Raw genomic sequence first — 22,662 nt, forward strand, 5'->3', positions numbered from 1 at the left:
AATTTAAGTGGAGAGCAACATATGCTTCTGAACCTTAAATAGACTGGTCTTTTAAAATTAAGAGGAAGGGCAGTGATTCCTCATGCTGGAACCCTTCCTAGACAAATATCACATTTGCAATCTTCCACCTTTCCTTAAAGTTTAAGCAAAAAAAACAACAAAAAAAAAAGAGCAGAACAGCTCCTCTATCCCTGTAACAAATACTTTCTCTCTAGATCTAGATTTTTAAACTCTACAAAGGATTAAACTATATCTCCCCAAAGCAGTTATTGTGTTTGAGAAACAAGTTTGGGATGGTTGGAGCCATTACTACTTTTTTTCTTTTTTTTTTGCAGTAAGTTTCCTAGGTACGTGCAGTGTAAAATATATGAAGTATGGCCTCCTGAAAAGGAGGTTTATGACGGAAACCAAGTGACCCCTAACTATGACACAGAGACAGCGTGTCTGCTGTGTTAGTGGGGAGAATGCAAGCGCCTGCAATGGAGGTCTGCTCTTCCTGGGGTCCCCTTGCACATGTCTTACCACATACCAATCTCTCCAAGCCATCACTTCCCAAACCATGCAACAGAGGAGCATCGAGATGTGACCATCTCTAACAGATGGGTGTCCAATCCCACCTCCACTTTCTCACTGAGTCAATTCCATGGTGCAAAATTGCCTGACGAATGAGCGGTTTTCTCTAAAACGTCTCTTGGTCCATCTTCAATGCTGATCTTTTTCTATTCCTTTTCCTCATCTCCCATCCTTCATTATAACTTTCTTCAGATTTATATCTCCAGAAAGGGATGCTGAAGTTGGTTTGTTTCCTCCTTCGGTGGCATGGAGATGGTTTGGTATAAATTGCCCAGCCCAGCCAGACTGATCAAACTAAAGATGCCTCCAGCCCAGAAACCTTTTTATAATAAGGGTGAATGAAGATTGTCTAGAAAAGAGCTTCAGAAGAAAGACAGAAACCGGTAATGCACTCTCCATTTCCAGCAAGCTGTGGCTCAGGACTTCAGGAGGCGGGGATGGACTCTTCATATTTAATATAGGCTACCCACCTCTGCTGTCTTCATTTTTCTTGCCAGGCTCTTTATTCCCTTGGCCAACCACCTATTTAGAAATTGTTTCCTTTTCTTCTTGCTGCTGCCTATAAATGTGGACCGTCCCCCCACACCAGGGAACTGGGAGAGGAGAGCACAGAGATTTTCTTTAGCCTTGCAAGGTTGTCTGTGGATAAAATCAGAGCTATCAGACTACAGAGCGTGTTGGGAGTGCTATTTGATAGATCCAGCTCTTTCGTATGATCCAGTCTGCTCTCCTTCCTGGCTTCTTCCTGTGGATGAGCTACTAAGCCCTGCCCCTGATCGAGTCAGGCATTTTTAATAGACATGAATAGTTCACTTGTTGTCCCAATGACAACTATGCCTTATTCGCTTAGTGTTCTCTGTTTCACTCTCTCCCTGGAATAGGATATTATCCTCAGTTCACAGCAGTGGGATATGCTGGTGTGGTACTTTACAACCAGAACTGGTTTGCAGTGTGGCAGTGGTTAGCATCTCCCTGAGTCTGAGCGCCAGCAGACAACGGGTGCTGGTGGCTGCTTGCAACACGAGCACAGCCGCAGAGATGCGAGTTTCCTGTCCTGCCGGATGAAGAAACAGCCAGCGATTGCTGGGACCTAGGGAGAGTGAAGCAGAAGAGGTAAAAATGAAAAAGCACTTTGTTAAAAGTGGAATTGCGCTCTGGTCTCCTTCCTTTTCCAGCAGACTGTTTGTAGGTTTTGTCCTGAGCTTATCAACTGCCAGCAGCTCGAGGAGCTAAAGGGTGCTCTGGGAATTCAGCTTTGTTTTCTTGGGACTGCTTTAACTACCCCTGGATGTTGTTTTAATTTCTTCCCTTTTGCTGGACATTTTGAAGAGCATCTCTCAATCTCATATGTCCTTCTGGTTGCCTCCTGAATTCAGGAAGGAAGGGAATTAATTGCCCTCACCGTTCTTGCCGCTGGAAATATGAAGCTGTCTTGGCTTTCAGCGGTCTATTGTGCAAGAGCCAATGTTTTCCCATGGTTGCAGATAGGTCTCTGTTCTCCCAGACTTCTGCTTATTAATGGCTTGCGAAGGGCTGTCAAAAATACATATTTATCCAAATGATGATCTGCTATGTAGGACTGGTCTGTCTCAGACCCTCATCTTTAATACTTTGGGTTTGAGGTTTTGCCTAAATCCTACCAGCACACCTGTCACAGCTAAACTGCTACTGCAGGTATCTTGAGCATAACACCTGGTCCTTTTGTTCTTTTCTAGGGAAAGAGCTCTTTAGGAAAGATTATTCCTTCTGCTCCAGATCAGCTCAGCACTTCTAAATTCAAGAGCACAGCTCACAAATTACTGCAAGTTTTTTACTCCCTCTCTGGTGTGCTGAGCCTAATCACATCTCCTTGCAATCTGCCAGTGTTCAGTGAGCTGAATTCAGGGAATCGGCGTCTCTCCATGGAAATTTACCCTATTGGCACATTCCCAGCCAGTCCCAACCACCGCTTGTGCATTTCAGCCCTTGGAGTGGGCGCTGCCAGTGACCCTTCAGGTTCAGTGCAGGGGATGGTTTCACCAGGATAATGAATAACGCGGTTCGCTTCCTCCTCCTCACCCCTCCTTAAGCTTTCGTTAGGAACATAGCAACCTCTGAAGATATATTTGCAAGAAAAGGCAGGCAAAAAAAAAAGGTTTCAGAGCTTTTCTTAAGACTCTAAGCATTTTTTTTAATTCAAAACATAATTTAAAAGAAAAGTAACCCAGACGTTTAGAAGAAGTCTGAACAGCATTTCTTCAGATCATAATCCTAGATATTAAAGAACATGGAGAGACCTAATACAGAAGCAGCTTATTCCACATCTGCCCTTTTCAGGATGCTTGCCCCTTTCCTGAAATATCTGGCTCTTGCGGCAGCAGAAACAGTAGGTGGAGAGGGGTGGACATTAGGTTTGATCAAGTCTGTGAACTTCTGAGCAATGAAGGACGTTCAGCTAAACAAACCAAACTTCTAAGTCATGCTTTAATTTCAGTTTTTTTTGCCAAAGTGGCTTCTTAGTGAATCCTTATGTCTAAAAGCACCCCTGGGCATTTGCTTCCCGTCTGTGTGGAGATGAAGTAGATGATGGCCTTAGGTCTGCTTTTTGCTGAATCCATCTCACGATTAAAAGAACAGAACCTGTGATAAATAGCAATGTCGACAAAAGGTTAATATTTTTAAAAGCTAGATAGATCTCTATTTAGCTGCCATTTTGTGACAGTCGTGCTATTTTATTAGAAGGACTTTGTCCAGTTTCCAGGATAACTAACTGATCTCCATGCTACCTCGTTCAAGAAGGGCCATGCATCGACTTCTGCGTGACCAGTTGTATGAAAAGTAAAAAGAAGCACAACCAAATTCAAGGAAACACAAAAACTTATATTAAACTATGACTAAATACTCTACTGAACTGGAATTTTACTGAGATCAGATCAGTAAGTCAGACATATTAGTCTCTATAGGAAAATTAATTATTCAGGTTCTTTTATGACAAGATGAAGATTTCGGCAGAAAACAGACCCTGAGGGAAAAAGTGTTGAGACAACCTAATTTCTCATTCAGAACCAATTTTGGTTAATTTTAATGGTCTACTCTAAAGTCAAACTTAGGAATTTAGCAGAAGTCAAGTATTAGGAATTACCAGTGATAGTCTTACTGCCAGTACAGGGCATTTAAATACAGAACCCCTTTTCTTAATTGCCTTTAGGACAGTACTTAGGACTCTTTATTTGACCCTTGTTGACGCAGACCTTTTTGCACTCCCATTCATTTCTGTACAGTGATACCAATATTGCTGTTTTCCAAGGCATCTCTCCAAGATCTTGGGATGAAGGAACAGGAGCTCTTTTGAAGCCGTGCTACCTGTTTTAAACAGACGGGAATTCAATTAGCTAATCTCAAAATGATAAAACACCTCTTAAGCTACTAATTAACATCCTCCTCTTTCCCCTGTTGTCAATAGCACAGATACTATAGATCTGCAGCTCGCCATGAAACAGCAGAAAATCCGAATTCACTCACTAACATTTGAGGGTGTTTCAATGGCCATTTCTCTGTCACTTGTCTTAAAAATCTACACCGTCAAGGGTTTGCAAAAGCCCCAGTATAAAACCTCAGGACAAATAAGTAGTTTGGAAAAGAAGACCCTAGCACAACAACTAATGGCTGGAACATTCGCGCATCAGCAGAATGCAGAACACTTTCAGGGTGATGATAAACTTCATCTCCACTTTCTCTATGGCTAATCCAAAAGCGGCAATTTTTACTTGTCTTGCAAATATGGCAATTACAGTAGCAGCCCTGTGATGGGCCTGGTCACGGGGTCAGGCAACTGACCTTCTGAAATCTAAATCTGGATAGAGAAAATGTGGTTTAAAGCTGAATAAGAGGAAACCCACCTGCAATAATAATAATAAAAAAAAGTTTGCGCTTCACATAAGGTCTGTATGCCTAACTAGGCTTTTTTCAGCACAGGCTGACAATTATCGTTGAAGCTATTTGGCAACTACTTACAAATTCATAGAATTTAAGGCCAAAAGAGACCAGCATGATTATCTGATGTGATCTGCATAAGTCAGGTCACACAAGTCCTCAGGGAGATGTCTGCTTTGAGCCCAAGCTCAGCAATACTGCATATCTTTTAGGAAAACAAACTGTCTGAGCTAAATGTTTCCAGGGATTCACTGCATGCCTTTCTAAATATCCACCGTTAGCAGTAGGCAAACCCCCTAGTCCCAGAGCTTCACAGTATTCCTGTAAGTTGCAGATATGCTATAAACCTTGCTATGCGTGTGAACCAAAAAAAAAAAAAAGAAAAGAAAAGAAAGAAAAATGTGCTCCAGATTCATCCCACCTCCTATGCAGTCATACAAGCCTCCCTGCATAAGCAATGGAGAGAAATAGTCATGGATGGTGTTTATGTCCTTTCCAGAGACATTAGATGGAATAAATTGGAGACTAAATAACTTGCTCAGAGTTGCATATGGGTCTGTGGCCAGGGAGAGACTTGGACTGCGGTCCTCTCTGGCTGTGCTCCCTTCCTTTGCAAATGATTCCTGTCTCCAAAGGTCTAAATAAGATTTCCGAAGAGGAAGGGCTGTTTGGAGGTGCTGATCCAGGAGAAATGGCTGTGCGAGATCTAGGAATTACAATAACCGCAAAACATCACTTTTCCTTCACTCCGCTCAGGATGGGTACCTATAAAATTTGTGTCTCCTTTGGACAAGATGAAAGAATAGTGACATGAGCTCCTGCGTTTTTCTGAAACAGAAGCCAAAAACATGATGTTATAACTCAAGGAGTTAAAGCAGGAAACAAACAGCTCTCCTCAGGTAAAATCCCAGGGAGCTGAAACAAAACTCTTCCCCTCACCAATCATTCTGGTGAGATTTGAAACAAATCTTCAGCTGTCCTCTAGTTTTATTATATGTTTCTAATTTTCTGCTCTCCGTAAATGCTGAGAACACCGCTCTCGTGATTGCACGGGTGACGGTTTGTCTCAACGCCTGCTGTTTGGCTAATAAACCTGGGGCAGGGATTGCCGTTTCTGCAAGAGACAGAGCGTAATCCTCGAGAAGCAGAGGTGATATTGTTCCTCCAGGATGTACATTATTGCAGCCACACTGCACACACCGGGACAAGTAGGAGACGGACAGACAGATACCATAGATCTACAAAAGACCAGGGAGAGCTTTAGTTATAATTTTACAGTTCACTGGCGTGAGATGGAACCCGATAAATAACAACGTTCCCCACAGCCACTTTTTGCAGTGCAGAAATCTGCCAGCGTTTGCAAATGCCGTTAGCTGGCTGCCGGCGTCTGCGTGCGTGCGTGCATGTGAGCGCGCCTGCATACGTGCGTGTGGGAGCCTGAGGCAGGAAGGATGATACCTCGGACCGGATCTGTGGATCTTTTCCCTCCTGTTGGTGCAACGATCCTGTCCTGGCTGAGAAGAGGCAGGATCCAGTGCACGGACCTCAGGAGAGTGTATACGGGTCCCCTCGGGTTCACCCCAGTTTGGCTGATTTAGGCTTCAGCGGTTTAACCCTTTCTTAAACTGAGATAAGCGTGGCCACGGCAGTATTTAGAGCTGCTTAAATAAAACCAGGGCAGCTTATCATGCATAAGCGTGCTTGACCTTGGGACAGTCACTTCAGTACTGTGTCTGAGTTTCTTCCAGTCCCTGACGCTTTTTGTTCCCCGTTCCCTTTGCAAAGAGCTCTGAAGTCCACAGGTCCACAGAGAGGTCCATAGGTCCACAGAGAGTTGACACTGTGGTGATGGGACACATGCCTGTATTAGCTCCAGAAAAGGAAGAACAGAGGGGAGCACTGATGAGGTTCCTGCTCTTTCTACGAGGAAGTCAGGTGCTCCGATATCTGCAAGGAGGCTCTGAACCCTTGGAAGCTACTGGCTCCTCTAGCTGAGACTTGCATACAAGGGCTTGTGAGGGTCAGCCGAGTCCTGCCAAGAGATACAAGCGTTGCTTGATGGGAACATTGCTTCAGGGATGGTCTCCAAAGCATGGAAGGCCACGGGGTCCCAGCTGCGGCCTCCCAGCTGCTCGAGGGGGAAGGCAGAGGATCAGCAACTTCATAGGGCAGAAGGGAGGAGCTCAGGTCTGCCCAGCTGCACAGCACCACTAATCTTTCGGAGGGGCTATCTGTGAACCTGGCCGGGCTATCTGTGCACCTGGCCGTGCTCCTTGCTGTCATTTCTTTCCTCTTGCATTGTATGCCAAACTGGCCTTCCTTCTTCATTATGGCTGGGGACAAAAGGGTTTCATTTATTTTTTTATTTATTTTGTGGAGGCCAGTGTGCGCTGGGAAAGCCTGTGAAATGCACCCGAGCAAATTCCTGAGTCCAAATCAGATGGGAGGCTTTTGTAAGGCATTTTTGTAAGGGAGGCAGGTGTAATAAGAGACGTGGCATTAGTACTGCTTTGATCTGCGATGTGGAGGGCGCCTTTAAGGTGCCTCAGTGTGTTAATCCCGTTTTATTTCAAGATGCCATTTTGGAAACCACCTGGACAGAGTTGGCAAAGGCTCTGTGAGGTCTCCCGGGTCTCTATGGCTTATACACAGGCCAGCTGGCAGCATTCATCCGAGAGGTGTCCAACTCCCCCAGACCCGATCCTCGGCCTCCCGTGCTTAGTAGCTGCTTTTGCGAGGTGAATGCCTGGCAGTGAGGAGCTGAAATGAGATCTATTTCATGTGCTACCAAAGTGGTGCCAGGCAGCGCTGAAGGCCTTGAATCAGATTTGAATCAAGTAACTACGGGGACAAAAGTTCTGTTTTTGTACAGATCCTCCTATCAACTGCTTTTTCCCCCAAGAAATCTGGGGATGCCAAGTACATTTTTTTCCATAAAAGGAAGGTATAGTAGAAGTATGAGTCTTCTGCTTTGGCTGGAGAAAAGTGTGAAGAAATTATAGGAGCACAAAGGAAAGAGCAACTGATTGGAGAAATGAAGCACCTTTCAGTTACATGCTGTCACACAAGCTCAGGAATTCGTGCAAAATCCTAAATCTGGAGTTATGACCAGCCGTCAGGAGAAAGGATGCCGCACGTGTGCTTTCAGACGCCAGCAAATCCAGCCGTACTAATGCTATTGTGCCTGTAGTCACAGGGCAATTCGCCATTCTCGATGTCATCTCTGCCTCAGGAACTCTGCCTCTTAACAGCTCCAAAGATTTTCAAAGCCCAGATTGATCCTCTCTAACTTCACACTATTCATTGAGGCATTTTAGCCACATGTATAACTACCATTTACCGGAGAGAGCAGGACCCCTCCTGAGGGTCATAGCCCACGTGAGATATCTTAGCCCACCTGAGGCTGCCCTAGAAAGGATATTCTGGGAACTATGCTCATAACTTAGGTGCATGAGTGAGACCCCTGCTTTAGTGACTCATGATTGATAGGAGGGGCGCTGTTATGTAGCAATGGCCCTGGATAACTCTGAAGCTTCCTCTACTTACCCCTAAATTGGGCCAAATGGCAGTTGGGTAGCATATTGTCATGGAAAATAATTTTTCATTCTTTAAGGAGGAAGATGGTTCATTCTTTAAGGAAACAATCAACTTTTATTAGGTGGATGTCCTGTCCTTACCTTTCTGCACAGTGTTTGAGAAAATACAACAACCTGTTACCCTTAGAAAAAAAAAGATAAAAGTAGCAAAAAGACATCTTTGAAATGGTTTAATACTTGGCAGCTCTCAAAGAGCCTGAGGGTTTTCCTAGTAGCATTCTCCAGGGATCAATGCTGAGCCCAAAGATATTGACAATTTTCATGAATGAGAAGGAGGTAGATATTAGATCCTCCGGATAAAATTTTCTGTGGTATGATGATTAGCTCAGTGTTAATGATGACGAAGGCGGAGTGGTCTAGTGACTTCAGCTTCCTCAAACAAAACAAAGGCAAAGTTCTCCGCTAGCAAGAAGGAACGTAGGTCAGGCTGGAGAGTGGGGGATGTGTCCTACAAAGCAGTGACTGAAATGGATGAGCAGGTCTTTTCCTTGTATCCTGGCATAGGATAGCTCCTCCTGTTCCAGGCTGTAGAATAAAGAGTCTAATACAGTCCTGGCTCCTTGGAGGGGTGTAGGAGGCAGGCAAGTGACTTCTTCTCATTCTATGGCTAGTATCAGTAGTAGCGACACTCTGCATTCAGTTCTGGAGTCTCCTTTCGTAAAAGAACACTCAAAAGTAGGAAGGGAAACATGGAAGAGCCACAAAAATGATTTACAGGGAGCAGGAAGGTACGGTTTCCTTGGGGAAACTGGAAGATGCTCAATCTGTTATGTTTCTGTTTCATCAGGAAAAAAAATCAAAAATGACTTGATTAGAGTGTCTGAATACCTTCACAGGGTGAAAATAGCAGGCTTAAAGGGCTCTTCGACCTAGAGGAGAAAAACAGAGTAGGAATCAGTGGCTGGAAGCCAAAGTCTAACAAATTCAAGAGGGAAGTATGGCCTGTACGAGGTTTTTATGGTGTGCGTGACTAACCACTGGAACAAACTGCCTGTGAAATGGAGGATTCTGCATTTCTTGCTATCTTCAGATCAAAATGGGAGATCTCTCCAGATGACATACTTTAGCTAAACGCAGATTATTTGGTTCAGTACAAGGGTAGATGGGTGAAATGTAGTGGCCTGTGATGCACAGGAGTTGAGAACAGATGATCTAATGGTCCCTTCTGACCTTAAACCCTACGCGTCTATGCAATCCTTGCATCAAATGTTCTTGAACGTTGTTTTTTGGCAAGACAAATGTCTGGAAAAGCTGGGAAAACATGTGTAGCACTTGTAGCTCTAAGATATGCAGTCAGTCTGTTGAAATATGGGCACAGGGGGCTGGGATGGAACAACCCCACATCGAACTTGGAAGTTCGTATCTCAAGCCCACCTCTAAGTAAAACGCTGCAAAAAGGGAGACGGATTTTGCTAGGAACTTTTCTGCTCTTATTCGTGGCTGAAACAAACAGATGAGATATCTGAATGTAAACAGCTATGCCCTAAAGTCGTTGCCCACATCTCTGCTGGGTAGCTGTCTTTTTGGCAGCACTAATTGCTGTCCAAGCCTTGAGAGCGCACTGAGTTCTCACAGGTGTCAGCTCAGCGTGGAAACTTCTGTCTGGCTTTCTCTCATTTAACAAACTGAAACATGCATTTGAGGGTTTGGGAAGAGCCTGATTCACATTTTCTCCCCGGATCTTGGTTAAGTCTTGACTGAACCATTCATTAAAGTTGTCAGCGGTGAGCACACCGCAGAAGCAGAGTTACTGTAATAGCACTGAATAGAGTCCCACATTTGTGTCTCTCAAGTTTTTCTGGTGTATGTTTGCTGCAGCCTAGGGTGAATTGCAAGCACATTTTATCGTTTGCTGGCTCTCCCTGTCTGAGATCTTAAGCTTTTGGTTTGCAGATTAACCGCTGTGACCTCACAACTCTTCAATTGATGCTATCACTTCAATTGATGCTGTCTGTGGCAGGCTGCTGAGCTTGTGTCGGCTGAGATTTGATGGTACGGCATGGAAAATGACTCATAAAAGGACAGAAGGCAGTGATGAAAGGAGAGAGACTGAAGGGGGTGCGTGTGAGGGTATCTGGGAACAATACAAATACCTCTTTTCATGGTAAGGAGAAGTATGCCTTCTGGGAAGCGGAGTGAACCTCAGCACCGCTGCATGCTCACACCATTGAAAGCAGTTTTATGAGTTACCTGCCATCAGCTGAGTCTTTGATGAAGCCGTCTTAATCATGGTTTAAGCTAATTTGTTTTCCTTTGCAGTTGGGATGAGCATGAAGGATGTGGACGGTTATGTGCCACAGCTTAAGAGCTGGCAACTTGTTAAAGGTAGTCATTCAATAGTTTTGGATCATGTGGTCATTTCTGGAGAGTCCAGAGAAGAGAGAGACAGAGAAGGCTATAAAGAGATGACTTACACCATTAAATAGCCTCTCCTTTTTGTCCGTATTTGGCTTGTGGGGGCAAATAACTGGTCAAAAGAGAAGGGCAGCAAGGATGATCAGAAGTAAAGAATGATTTCCATGTGGGCAATGACTGAATAAGCAGGAATTCTTCAGCCCGGAGGAAGGTCATTTGGGGTGTGTGTTGGAGATCTGTGAAACTGTGAATGGCCTGGAGGGGGTGGATAGGAAGAGACCGTTTACCACCTCTTTAAATACAAGACTTACAGGGAGTGAAATTAAATTGGTAAGAACCAAGTTCAGAACAAACCAAAGGTGGTTCCTTCGAACAATGGGTCCTGGACCTGTGAAACTCCATGACCAAGTATGCTGTGGATAAAAAAGCTGCATGTGATTTAAATGGGAAACTGGAAAATTCCTTTGAATAAAGAGCTGTTGAAGATTATTAGCTAGACTAAAACATAGGCTCAGAAATTCCCCTGAATAAAAACAACTAGAGACTTGGTGACTACTGGGGACATAGGTACTCCTGCTCTTCTTATACTTTCCTTGGTGCTATAAAGCTAGAGTTGAAGAGAATGAACTGGGATAGATGGACCTTTGCTCTGAACCAGTACCTCTGTTTTTGTTTGTTATTTTAGAAAATTTTAAGTGTGATCACAATTGAAGAAACAGGGAATTTTCAAAGTGTCTGTCTGTCATGCCTTCTGTTGCTTGATAGCACTTGTAGGGGTAATATAATCCGACACAAGGTAATTAGACCCACATGATATGTGAACAACATGGATCATCAGGGCTAGAAATCCAGGAGAGAGTTTTGGTGACTGGGGAGAGACACAAGGCAAAGATGCAGAAAATACTGAGAAGAAAACATCTTAACCCAGGGAAGTGATGAGGGCATAAAGATGGGTTTTTGGAGTGGTGATAAGTCTGGGTCAATGAGCACAGAAAAAAGGAGACATCTCGAAAAATGGTGGAACAAGGTGACCTGGAAAGTAGTCATCATCATTTTCAACAACTATTAACCTTTCCCTGTGTGTATTAACTGTTCACGCCTCCACCAGGAGCCTTCAAGTAGTGCTGGACTTTGTGAAAGCTCATTGCCATGAGATGAATTCTATTATAGCTCCCAATTAAATCTGTATATAGTCTTTATGAAGCCTAGGTAACGATCTATCCCCTGCTCAGTAGGCATGCTTCAGTAACCACACAGGAAGCAGCTCTCATCAAGACTGGGCTGGCTCTGCATTAATTGTGACATGAGGGTCTCTGTTTTGAAGGCTTTTGAGCACAAATGTTTAGCCAAACCTCATTTGTTTTTACAATTTACAGACTGAAACACTTGACTGTGAGATAAAGATTTAGCAGTAAACAAGGCAGGGGGGGATCTGAAGGTACCTCTACCTGGCAAGAAGCACAGGTTGAACGATACAGGGGCAGTGAGTTGCCCAAAGCTGATGGCTTACAGGGTGGATAAAGAGGAGGTGACTGGTTTCATCAAGTTTGGGTAAAATCACTTGGTACTCCCTCCGCACCTCTGAGCTGGTGAATTGTGTTCGTCTGTCACGAAGAACAAGGTTTCCCACTAAATTTCCTGCCTTGTATAGAGAACGTGTCAGTATGCCTGTGGTATGGCCTGTTGCTATCCCGGCAGAGGAAATATCTGTCATTCTTGGTAAAGAAAGACTAGAGTGAATTCAGAGGAATGCTGAACGCAATTAGACATTGAAGCCTCCGGACTCACACTTCAGTTTCCAGGTTGGTGGTCATATCATAACAGGATGGCACGTCTGTAACTTGTCCTCAAGCACTGATGCTTTTGGGAGAAGAGTAATTATGGTGTGGTAGAGTTCCTTCAGGAAGGGATGGTACATGGTATGGGCTGAGCAGTTGTGAAGAGGGAACCTGGAAAGCTGCCAAGTCTCTGAGAGAAGAATTGAAGTAATCTTTGTTGTCTTAGTGTCTATTCCCTTGTAAATAAAGCCTGAACAGAGAGCACAAATGAGCTGGGGCTCAGCAAAGCATGGGACTGTATTTACAGAGCAGGTGGTGAAAGACACTCGTTCAAACATAGCCAGTGCCGTAACACGAGGTGTTCTGAGTTCCTGGAACACTTTTCTAGCTATGCAACACAGTGGATTTCCTCATTAGTATTCTGGTGATTAAAGAAAATGTGTTTTGTACTGTGATTGGTTATTCCTATAATTAGGAAGAGGGCAGAACTTAGCACTTTTGGGGTTTGTTTGCAGTGGCAAGCGGATCAGAGGAACAGCAGAGAGTTAAGTATGGCATTGACGTGGGGTTCGACTCACCGAGTGTTAGCTGTGTGTGTTGCAAACGTCTCCATCTCTCCTGGTTGTCTAGATGACTTTATATTCAGTGGAGAGTACATTTATCTCATCCCAGGGTAGACATCTAAAACGGAGCAGATGAAGCCTGCCGTGTGAAGAGTCTACTCTCTCCTTTGTCAGAGCCTGGGCTTCTAGCTTAGACTCTGATAATGCAGATATAGATTTGGTGAGAGACAGAGACCCCTGTTTTGGATAGCTCCGATGCCAGAGCGGTTCCCCGCGAACTGCGGGATCTGCAGTCTTGACGGATCAGAAAAGAAACTTTACCGAAGGCCAGCATACTCCACATACAGGATTCCCACCTTGGCTTTTCTGAGCCTGCCCTAAAGCAGGGTCCTGCTACAGGGAACACAGGGAGAAGAATTGCACTGTAAAGAAAATAGCACTGCTGTCAGAGCACCAATAGAGTGCTCATTGAGAGAGCCTCTGATGGGAACCGACATCTCTCAGCGATACCCCAAAGGCTTCTTGGGCTATTGACACAGAGGCCATGGGCATCAAATGTTTCCTTATTTCTTCTTGCTTTTGCCTTTGTCTCCGTCCGTGCGCGTGGCCCATGGTTGCTGCTGGCAGATGGCTCTGGCAATGCCGTAGGGAGTTCTCTCACCAAAGACACCCCGGAGAGCTCGAGGCAACTAGGAGAGGGGAGGAGAAGCAGCACAGACACAGATGTAGGTAGGAAACACTTTGTGAACGAGTGTGTTTGGACAGGTAATTTACCCTGCCATGGAGTGGGATATTGACCCCTACTTTAATTATTATGTCATTTGTCCTTGACAGCTACTGCTGCTTCTAATTAACTTTCCTTAATTAAAGCCTCCAGTTTTCCAAGTATATAAGAATGGATTTACTGGGAAGAGTACTAAAATGAAGCGGAAGAGCTCGGGGATGTCTGATGAGAAATGGCATCCCCTGTCCCTGCAGGACTGAGGAGTTATTTACTGGAATCAAACTCAGATCCTCATCTCTGTCCCCGCAGGAGCATCACCCCTCTCACTAATTTTGAAGCCACCTATGTGCAAGTGACCCCTATTTCTTACTGGTATAAGAAAGACGTGTTTCAGCTCTCTAGATTTTTCTTTTGTGATGCTCTTGCTTTTTTGCTGAGTTTTCAGGTGTGGCGGCTGAGGTACAAGAGCTCAAACAAGACAGAGGAATCCAGGGTCACTTTGTCCATTAATCAGACCAAATTAGAGTTAGCATCCTAGTGTGCCTTGCGCTGGACTAAACATCCCGACTAGCTCTGTTAAGGCTACAGAATCTGATTCCACCAGTGGTCTCTTAGGGGTTTTTTGTCCTGCTCTATTTAATAAACTATATTGTCATGAATACTCTATTCAAGGCTTTGAAATCAAATAAGTTCCTCTCTTAATCTTCCTGCAGTTTTTCGGGGCTGGCTGGGTCCTGAAAGATAGCAGTATTCACAGAACCCGCACGGCTTGACAGAGTCACTGTTCAGTGTTTTGGAAATGTATCTTTTGACTGTTGGGAAGGAAATTGGCTACTTAAGATACCTTTTTGTACATTTAAATTAACTTAGTCCATCAGACTGAATGAAACCCATTGCTGCATTAACATCCAATTATAACGGCAGAGATTGAGCAATGATTCACATTTTTACCAGAATGTTGGCAGTTTAAGGAGAAAAAAAAAGAATGTATATTGAAATAAAAAAGTCAAAAATGGGAGCCAGAAAATTATGACTGAGCACATAGCAGGAGCTTTTGTGAATGTATAATCGCAGAAGCAGGAGCCAAATTCCTAACATGATTAGCTGTTACTGTCTATCAGATCCAAAACCTCAATCATCTTGTTTTAAATGACTTTGTGTAACTCATTCACACTAGAAATAGAGGATGCAAGTGAGACTAGGAGTTGCGCTGCTAAAGAAGCTGTGGTTTGGAATTTAGACTAGATCAGAGGTGAGGACAGCTGTGGTTTCGTGAGAAAAGCCCCAAAGTCATATATATTAGGTGAGCTCTGAACCGGGCAGCAGTTTGGAGATTTTGTCAGATTTTTCAAGATGTCCTTGTGAGCCACAAACTCATGAACTATTTCTTTGGGGACCTCTGAATACAAGTATTGATGAAATGAAATGTCTCTTCAAGTCCTGCTAAGAAGCTGGACATGCTCATCAGTTTCTTACTGTCCTTGATAATGATATTAGCTTCACTTACCACTTGTCTGACCCTGGCTGTGGGATTGCATCTCACTCCGGATAGCTGTGAGCTGGGCATAGTCAGGATGGTAAAGCTGCCTGAGAGAGATAGGTCTGGAAAAGCTGGCTCTGCCAGCTACAGGTCCTGACCCTGCAGTTTCTTCTGCTTAAGGAAGGTGCTCGTGGTGAGGATCTCAGATCTTTCAAACTCCTAGTTGCACAGCAGTGATTTGGGAAAACCTGAGGTGGGCTGGCTGCTCTGCAAGGGCTGCCCTGGAGGTGAAGCCTCTTGCCCGTGTGGTCTGCTGTGGAGACGATGTGGAAGCACAGCAGCAACTAGCTCTTCAATAGGCATGTGGACAAGGACGTGCAGGAACCTTTTCTTCATTTCAAAGAAGGTGGAGTCTAAATGTTTTGTGTTTAATAAGTTATTGTTCAGCAGCCAGCTCTTTGCTAGGCTCCTTGCATGAGCTTGTTCAAATGTCTTAGGCCCATTGTCTTCAAAGGCATTTAAATAACACCTGCTTCAGCTGGATGAGGCCTCACGTTTGAGGTCTCATGTTTGAGGCCTCACGTATGAGGCTTCATATCGCATTGGTCAAATGGGCGTATATGCCTCATCTCTTTCTGCTGTAAGCCCTTAAAACAACAACAATCTCTTCTTACGTCAATACGCTGCTTTAGCACAGTGATCTAAAATATCAAGTAAGCTCTGAGTGCTGCAGGAATATAAATGGCTCTAAACTGGTTTGCTCGTGCCCCAAAATGGAGAACACCTTGCCTTTTTTAGTCTTCCGTCTCCTGAGCCTTTGTTCAGGTTTGCATCAAAATGCTGCATCAAAGTTCTACTCAGATGAAAGACCAGTGGTAAGGGACTTCAGTGAGTGGTTGGGAAATAATCTTGAAAAGTTTGGTAGATTTTCCAAGGATGGAAGATTGGTGGCAGGAGTAATCACAGACTAGTTTACAATGGAGATTTCAACCTTCAGTGCTATCTGGTCCCTTCACCATTATGAGTGCAAGGCACTGTAATTGGGAGGTTGCCTGGACTTTTGCTTTTCAGATATTTTAGGGGCAGCATAAAAGTGCTCCCGGGGGGGCACGAACAGTTCTCAAAACTTTCAGTTTGCAAAGTGGAGCTGAATTAATTGCAGCTTATGTTCCAAAAGAAAATAAGAGCTCTGATGTGTTTTATATGCTTGATGTTCTTTTTCTTTTCAGCTGACAACCCCTAGGTGGCTTTCCTTTCAGTCGCAACTCCTTTATTTTCTGTGGTTTCTTCCTTTATTAATTAGAGGGCCTGACACCACAGCCCAAGACTTTTATCAGCACGGTATAATTTTAATTAATCTCACAATAAAACTACTTGAGTTGAACTCAGAAATGGTCGCATATGGCAGGAATAGCTCATGGCAGTGTGAATGGTGACACAGGATGTCGACCGCTCTGGCGAGCGTGGGACGGGGCTTGGTGCAAGTTCAGGTTGTGTAGCTGTGTGTCTTTGGGACAATGAGTGTGTTCCTAAACAATATACAGACTATACCCTCTAGGAATGGAGCACCCTAAATACATTAAAAAGAAATCATGCCTGTAAAGGAAGATACGGATTCCTAGTAGGCTGCCTCTGAGAGGAGTTAAAATATCTTTTGATGGCTAATTAAATAATCATAATGCCTATAATAATAATAAAATATAGGGACAGTTTTTTTCTTTTTGTCTTTTTATTTGTTTGTTTACATAGCAATTTGCAAGGAATTACAAATTTCAGTCCTCTAGGACTTCTTTCTTATTCACGAATCATAGCCACAAGTGGATTTTGACTTAGACCATTAGAACTCAAAATCTTTGGATGTCAGAAAAGGTCATGTTCTGATCTAAACTTCCTAACCAAGGTTCATATCTGTGAGGCAGATGTAAACTAGCTTAGAACCTGAGATTCAGAAAAATGTAGATCTCCAGATAATGAAAATAAATGGAACAGTACTACGTCTTGAAATCAGAGCAGTTTGGGTAGGAACTGCATAGCCAATCCCAGTTGCGTTCAGAGGTTTCTTCTTGTAAAGTGGAGATTACACAACCAATTTCAGCTGGATTAAAGAAGGGCAGATCTGTAGTCCTTCAGACCTCGGTTATCTACTGCTTCTACAAGTACTCTTGTGTTCGCAGAGGAGACATGGTCAAGCTGCATGTGACTAAGGAAAAATAACTCATAATATGGTTTTCCCAGATTGAACTAACAGGTGGAAAAGATCAACATAAAAATTGATAGGGTCTCCACCGCTTGAGGTCTTCATGTCAAAAGTCTATATCTTTCTGGAAAATGGATTGTAATGCACCACTGACTATTGGACTCAATATAAGTCTAAGTGAGTGAAATCCTGAAGAATACTGAAGTTTAAATTTGACAAACTGTTGATTCCTTCTTGCTCTAGTGTCTAAGGATGGTGGAACAATTATATTTATACCCACACGGTCTTAACTTTGGACGTTGTTGATATTTACATAAGTTTGCATGACTTGTTCTCTGTCTTGATCTTCCCATTTTCATTGCTTTGTTTTCTGCCCTGTCTGTCCTGAATAAGTTCCTATGGTCATGGCTGCAGATTAAATTTGAGCAACTTCTTTGAATAAAAGTTTCCAGCTTTTCTCTCCTTTTTTTTTTTTTTTTTACATTTTTTTCTTTGTCCTTAAAAACTTTCAGCAGCCATGGTCTGTTTCTTTGAGAGACTTAACATAGGCAATGGTACAACGGATGAACAAATCCCATCATAGTTAGTTATATTTGAAGTTTGCTAAAGCTACTGCTAACTGCTAAAGATAAAAATATCGATTTTCAGTGTTTTTGCACAGACTATCTACTACCATGTGGGGTGTCTATATAGGGTCTAGGAAGCCAGTTTCTAATACAAGCAGAAAAGATCTTCATAAATACTGTGAAATTTTACTTTCGATTCTTCTTGCTTCCTCTCCCTTCCCCTCTCTAGCTCTCTCCCTTTACTCATATGTATTTATAAAAGTCAGTTCTTGTTTCATTTACAGACACAATCAGAATGGATCTTAATGTGTCATTTCACATTTCAAACTCTCCTGAATGTTGCACCAAGTAAAAAATTGTCACTAAGGTCCAGGTGTATTCTCTTGTCATCTGTCACTAGTAACTGTTCTGCAGTTTATAGCTGGCAGTTCTCAGCAGTGTTTCATCAGGATAACACTAAACTATATCATCTGAAGGAATAAACTTTCCCTGCTGACATGAGCTGGGGTGAAGGCGTTGGCAATTGGCTGTATATTATAGAAGCTTTCTGAAGCTTATTCAATGGAAAAGAGACTATCAGGTCATTGGGCCCAAATTGTATGTTTGGCTTCAAAAGAAGTAAGGGGCTTACAAAACCTAACAGGAATCAAAAGGCTTTGGTCCGTGAGACAGGAGGTCAGGCAAGGCAATCCCTTCTGTCTCTGAAATCTCTGACTGAAATGCTTTAATTAGAAAGAAAGAAAGAAAAAAAAGGAATATAAAAACATGCATTTTTTTGGCAGTAGATGGGTGTTTCAGGTCCACCTCTAACGCTACAAAGTCAGGATGACTGCAAGCTGATTCAATAACTGGGCTGGCATCTTCATCCCTTTTGTTCTTGGAGCACCTTCTCCAGGGATGGAACCACTAGTGGCTGGAAAGGCACATGAGCAATAGGGTGCAGAGCCACCACTACCCTAGGACTGGTGGCAACAGCACACAAAGACGTCACAAGACCTTGTCTCCCCCGGGCAGCCAGAAAGGGATGAGGTCAGTAATCAGAACACAGGGGAATGCTGAGAAACAGTGAGTTTCACCTACAGCAGAAGATCACACAGGGAAACAGGTTGCTACAAGCCTTCGAGGGTACTTAGAGTGACATGAAGGAGACGGCTGTGTTAAGGGCTTGATGCAGCCATTCCTGTTTGCATCTTGGGTGGAAACCAAAACTGGGCGAGTCCATAACTCTTTGGGCTTTATGGAGCAGTGAACTGTGGGCAGGTTGGCTGTTTTGCCGAATCCTCCTGAAACTGTGCGAGCGAGGCAGTCTGACAACGAAGTGTGTGAGAGACAGTGGGAAAGGGGGGGAGGTCACAGGGGAGTCTGAACAGGGTAACACCAGGCTGAACTCTGGAGAAATCTGTAGCTTTATTTGAAGTATACCTTGCTGCACTCCCTCTGCCCCAGGCCTGCTAAGATCTATGGGAGAATGGGCACCAGGAGAGGAAGGCGGGGAGGTGGTACCTGCACCAAGTCATTTGGGGGGTTGCAGAGCTGTGTGAAAGGCCTGACAGCTTCTCTCCTTTCCTCCTGCAGCTCACCCGGGTACCAGTGGAGTCGTGTAGCCAGTATGAGACCTGCAGTGAGTGCTTGGGCTCAGGTGACCCTCACTGCGGATGGTGTGTGCTTCACAACATGTAAGTACCTAGTGGTGTTTGTCACTGTCCCAGCCCTGCTTCCCCCTGAGCTGAGTTCCCTCGCTGGCTGCTGTAACGCATGGTAGAGCTGTAAAGGCATGTCTCAGGAAGCACTTTCTGGACAACAAGGGTAGTAGAGACTTGTAAGATGTCAAGCATCTGATCCAGTTTGTTGACTTCACCAGGAAAGCATGTGTCACACTGATGTGGTTTGAATCAAACCCTCCTGCAGTTCCTCTTCACGGGAGAAATACGTCCCGGTTTCCTTTGGTTGATGCAGTTTCAGCCTGACTAAAAGCCAAGCTCAGAGAAGCGTCTCAACAGCCACAACTTTCTACTATAGGCCTGAATCTCTCCTCTTTCACACTTGTTTTGTTTTCCATTGCCCTGTGAGGGGGATCAGCACCCTGGTCCCCACCAAGGTAAACATCAAGAGGTCCAGTCCAAGATATATTTCAAGGGCATCTCATGACCTGTTATCTCACTATGGGAAGATGGTAACCCTGAAAATGAGTATTAGTCATCTCTGGGTGGACTCAATTGTGCTAGCACTGCTCATTTGGCTTATCTGGTCAAGATCCTGAGCAAAGCTGAATGTATCCACACCACTGGGTTTCTGCATAACAGGCCAAGAAGGGACCTTATTCCACCAGGAAGGTGGTCTTGAGGGGGTCCTGCTCTACAACACTGCCCTATCCAGGAACTCTGCAGGAGCTTCAGTCGAGGTGTCCCCAGAACTGTGAGATTAGTATGCTGCCGTTGTCTGGCCCTGGCATTTTTATGATGACTTTGATCTTGAAGTTTCCTCCCTGCAGCCCTCGCTGCTAGTGATCTCTGTCTGCAGAGATCCCTCAGCCACGGCTTTGGAGAGGGAGGTGTCAGGTTGGCTGAGCTCCTGGCTGCGAGTGGCAAGGTGATCTCAGTTGCCAAGAACCTCTCAGCAGAGACACTGGCTGGAAAGTGCATAGGATCTGTCTAACCGAATGTCTCCAGCTGAGTGTGACTCTGCAGGGTGCTGTCATTCCAAATCTCTGTGTTCTTGACAGCCATAGATGGTTATTCTGATGGACCCTGCTATTGCAGCTGTCTGTCTTTTCCCATGGAGTTCACCTCTGAAATTCTTCCTGATTTGCTGCAAGTTGTCCCTGTGGAGACAGTGAACCAACTGCAGCCATCCCCATTAGTACCTATTCTTTCTATAACAGAACAGGGAACAAACTTGTTCCATATCCCAACCCTTTCTGCAGATGTGGCAGCTCTTTAGACTGTGTGAACCTCAACCGATACCATAATGGTCTACTTAATATCAGATCAGACTTAGGTGACTCAGCCCGGTTTGTGAAAAAACTTGACTCAGGGTCTGGAATTGTTCAAGTGATCCTTGGCAAACCAAGCCTGAGCTGTGGTCTTGTAGACATGAACCTGTGCAACTTTTGTCCTCAGCCCTGCTGACCTGAGGATATTTTCATTTGAAACATGACTCCTATACTTTTCCATCTCATCTTGTCCTGCATCCGTCCCACAGAGCGCTTTATGTTTTGCTGTCAATGAACAGGCAGCACACACTGTATGAAAGGAGTGTAGGCAAGCATGATGTTGGCTGTTGACTGAACCGTAGAAGTTCTAGATATTTCATCTCCTGCCATCCAGGGTCAATGGCAACAAGCAGTCAATGTACCTAGCAATAAATGCCCGAAAGGAGAGGAAAGGGGCAGAGACAACTGCAGATTGCCCGGCAGCTCATTGTGAAAAAGTGAAAGAAATGTGATGGCTGGTGACAAGCCATCCTGACTAGAAAAAGAATACTACATTCACTCTGTCCTTCCAGGGAAGTTGGGCCTCACGCTCCAAATCTGAGGGACAGCAGGATCCCCAAGTCCTCTTTCTTAAAGTCTCTTAACCTCTGTTTCCTCATCTGTAAAACAGACGTAATTCTTATTTATGCACCCAGGGTCAATGGAATTTATTTTTTGTGGATTTTTGAAGCAGCTGGAAGGCAAATGTTATAAAATCCCACTCCAAAGTCTTTCCATTCCTCCTGCTTTCCATTGCAGTCAAGAAATCTGGTTTCCAGGCTTGTTTTGGAAGGAGATTTCAGTGCAGGCTCACTTGTTCCTCTCTGGGCCTCAGTTTCTTCATCCTCCAAGACAGACCTGAAAGCAGAGGAGCCAATTGGATGCCATTCAGTAGGGTTTAGCTATGCAGAATATTCAGGGTAGCGGTGCTATAATGCCAAGGGCCTTACTGCCATTAGACATCAGAACCCCTTACTATCCATTAACAAACTTTTCCTCGAGTTCGATGCTTTGTCAATAACTCCTGCACAAAGATCTCGAGGAAGTATGTCATAGCCATTTCCTTCATGGGCGCTAACCTTTCTCTCTTCCCTCCCAGTGAAGAGTCTCGGTGACTTTACAGTGTACGGCTGAATCCAGCCATGCTGTCATAGCAGTTGTTTTAGGGAAGGGATAGAGGGGGCAGATGGACTGTCCAAGACCCGGCCTGGTAGAGCAGGACCGGAACCCAGATCTCCTGTGGGCAAAGCCATCCCTTTCGCTTATCCTTTCCCTCCAGTACAAGCCACCAAACTGGACACTGGTCACCTGGGAAATAGGTGGAAGGTGCCAGATGTCTTCCTGATGGCTACAGAATTCGCCTTTTTGTCTCTCTTGCACTGGTCACTCCTTTACTGGGATTCACAGTTCCAGGGCTGACACTGGCCCTTCTCCCCAGACCCCCGTTTTTGAGCTGTCCCGGTCTCCTGCCACACGAGAGGGCTGAGAGCTAGTGTGACGGTGCCTGGGGACGGCTTTGCATCCAGCGTCTCACAGCTGAGCTGGACTGTCTGTAGCGGGGGCGGTGTGCCAGGACTCAGGAATCGATTTCCATGGCTCCGATGTCCTAACCTTACACCGAGAAACACAATTCCGCTGAGAGAGAAAGAGACAGGCAGACCCACAGACAGCTGCAGAAGAAAGGAGTGGGGGGACTGATTGGCTCCTGCCAGGAGAAGCGGAGAGCAGATATGGAGCAGGTCACTGGAGCTTTTCATCGCTGTATCTCTAGCCCCGATCTTTCCCCCCCTCCCCTTCCCTGCTATAGCTCAGCTCCCCTCCTGGGCTGCGTTCAGGCCTCTTTAGACTGCGATGAATCATTTAGTTGGTGTAAATTGAAAATGTGGCGCTCGGTTGCTGCATGGGTCTCCAGGGAAGCCAGGGGCTGAGGTGGGAGCTGGGGGGAGG

The 22,662-nt window shown here is 44.6% G+C and overlaps 1 protein-coding gene across 4 annotated transcripts in view; it reads left to right on the forward strand.

Moving 5' to 3' along the window:
* PLXNA4 (plexin A4) overlaps positions 1 to 22,662 on the forward strand; it is a 461,571-nt gene that overhangs the window by 281,740 nt on the left and 157,169 nt on the right. For all 4 annotated transcript variants that reach the window (XM_068953849.1, XM_068953915.1, XM_068953978.1 and 1 more), the window contains one exon: positions 19,320 to 19,420. In XM_068953849.1, the coding sequence (XP_068809950.1) occupies positions 19,320 to 19,420 (101 nt within the window). The remainder of the gene's footprint in view (positions 1 to 19,319; positions 19,421 to 22,662) is intronic.

This window comes from Struthio camelus, chromosome 1, assembly GCF_040807025.1.
Source record: "Struthio camelus isolate bStrCam1 chromosome 1, bStrCam1.hap1, whole genome shotgun sequence".
In the NCBI taxonomy this organism is placed as follows: Eukaryota; Metazoa; Chordata; class Aves; order Struthioniformes; family Struthionidae; genus Struthio; species Struthio camelus.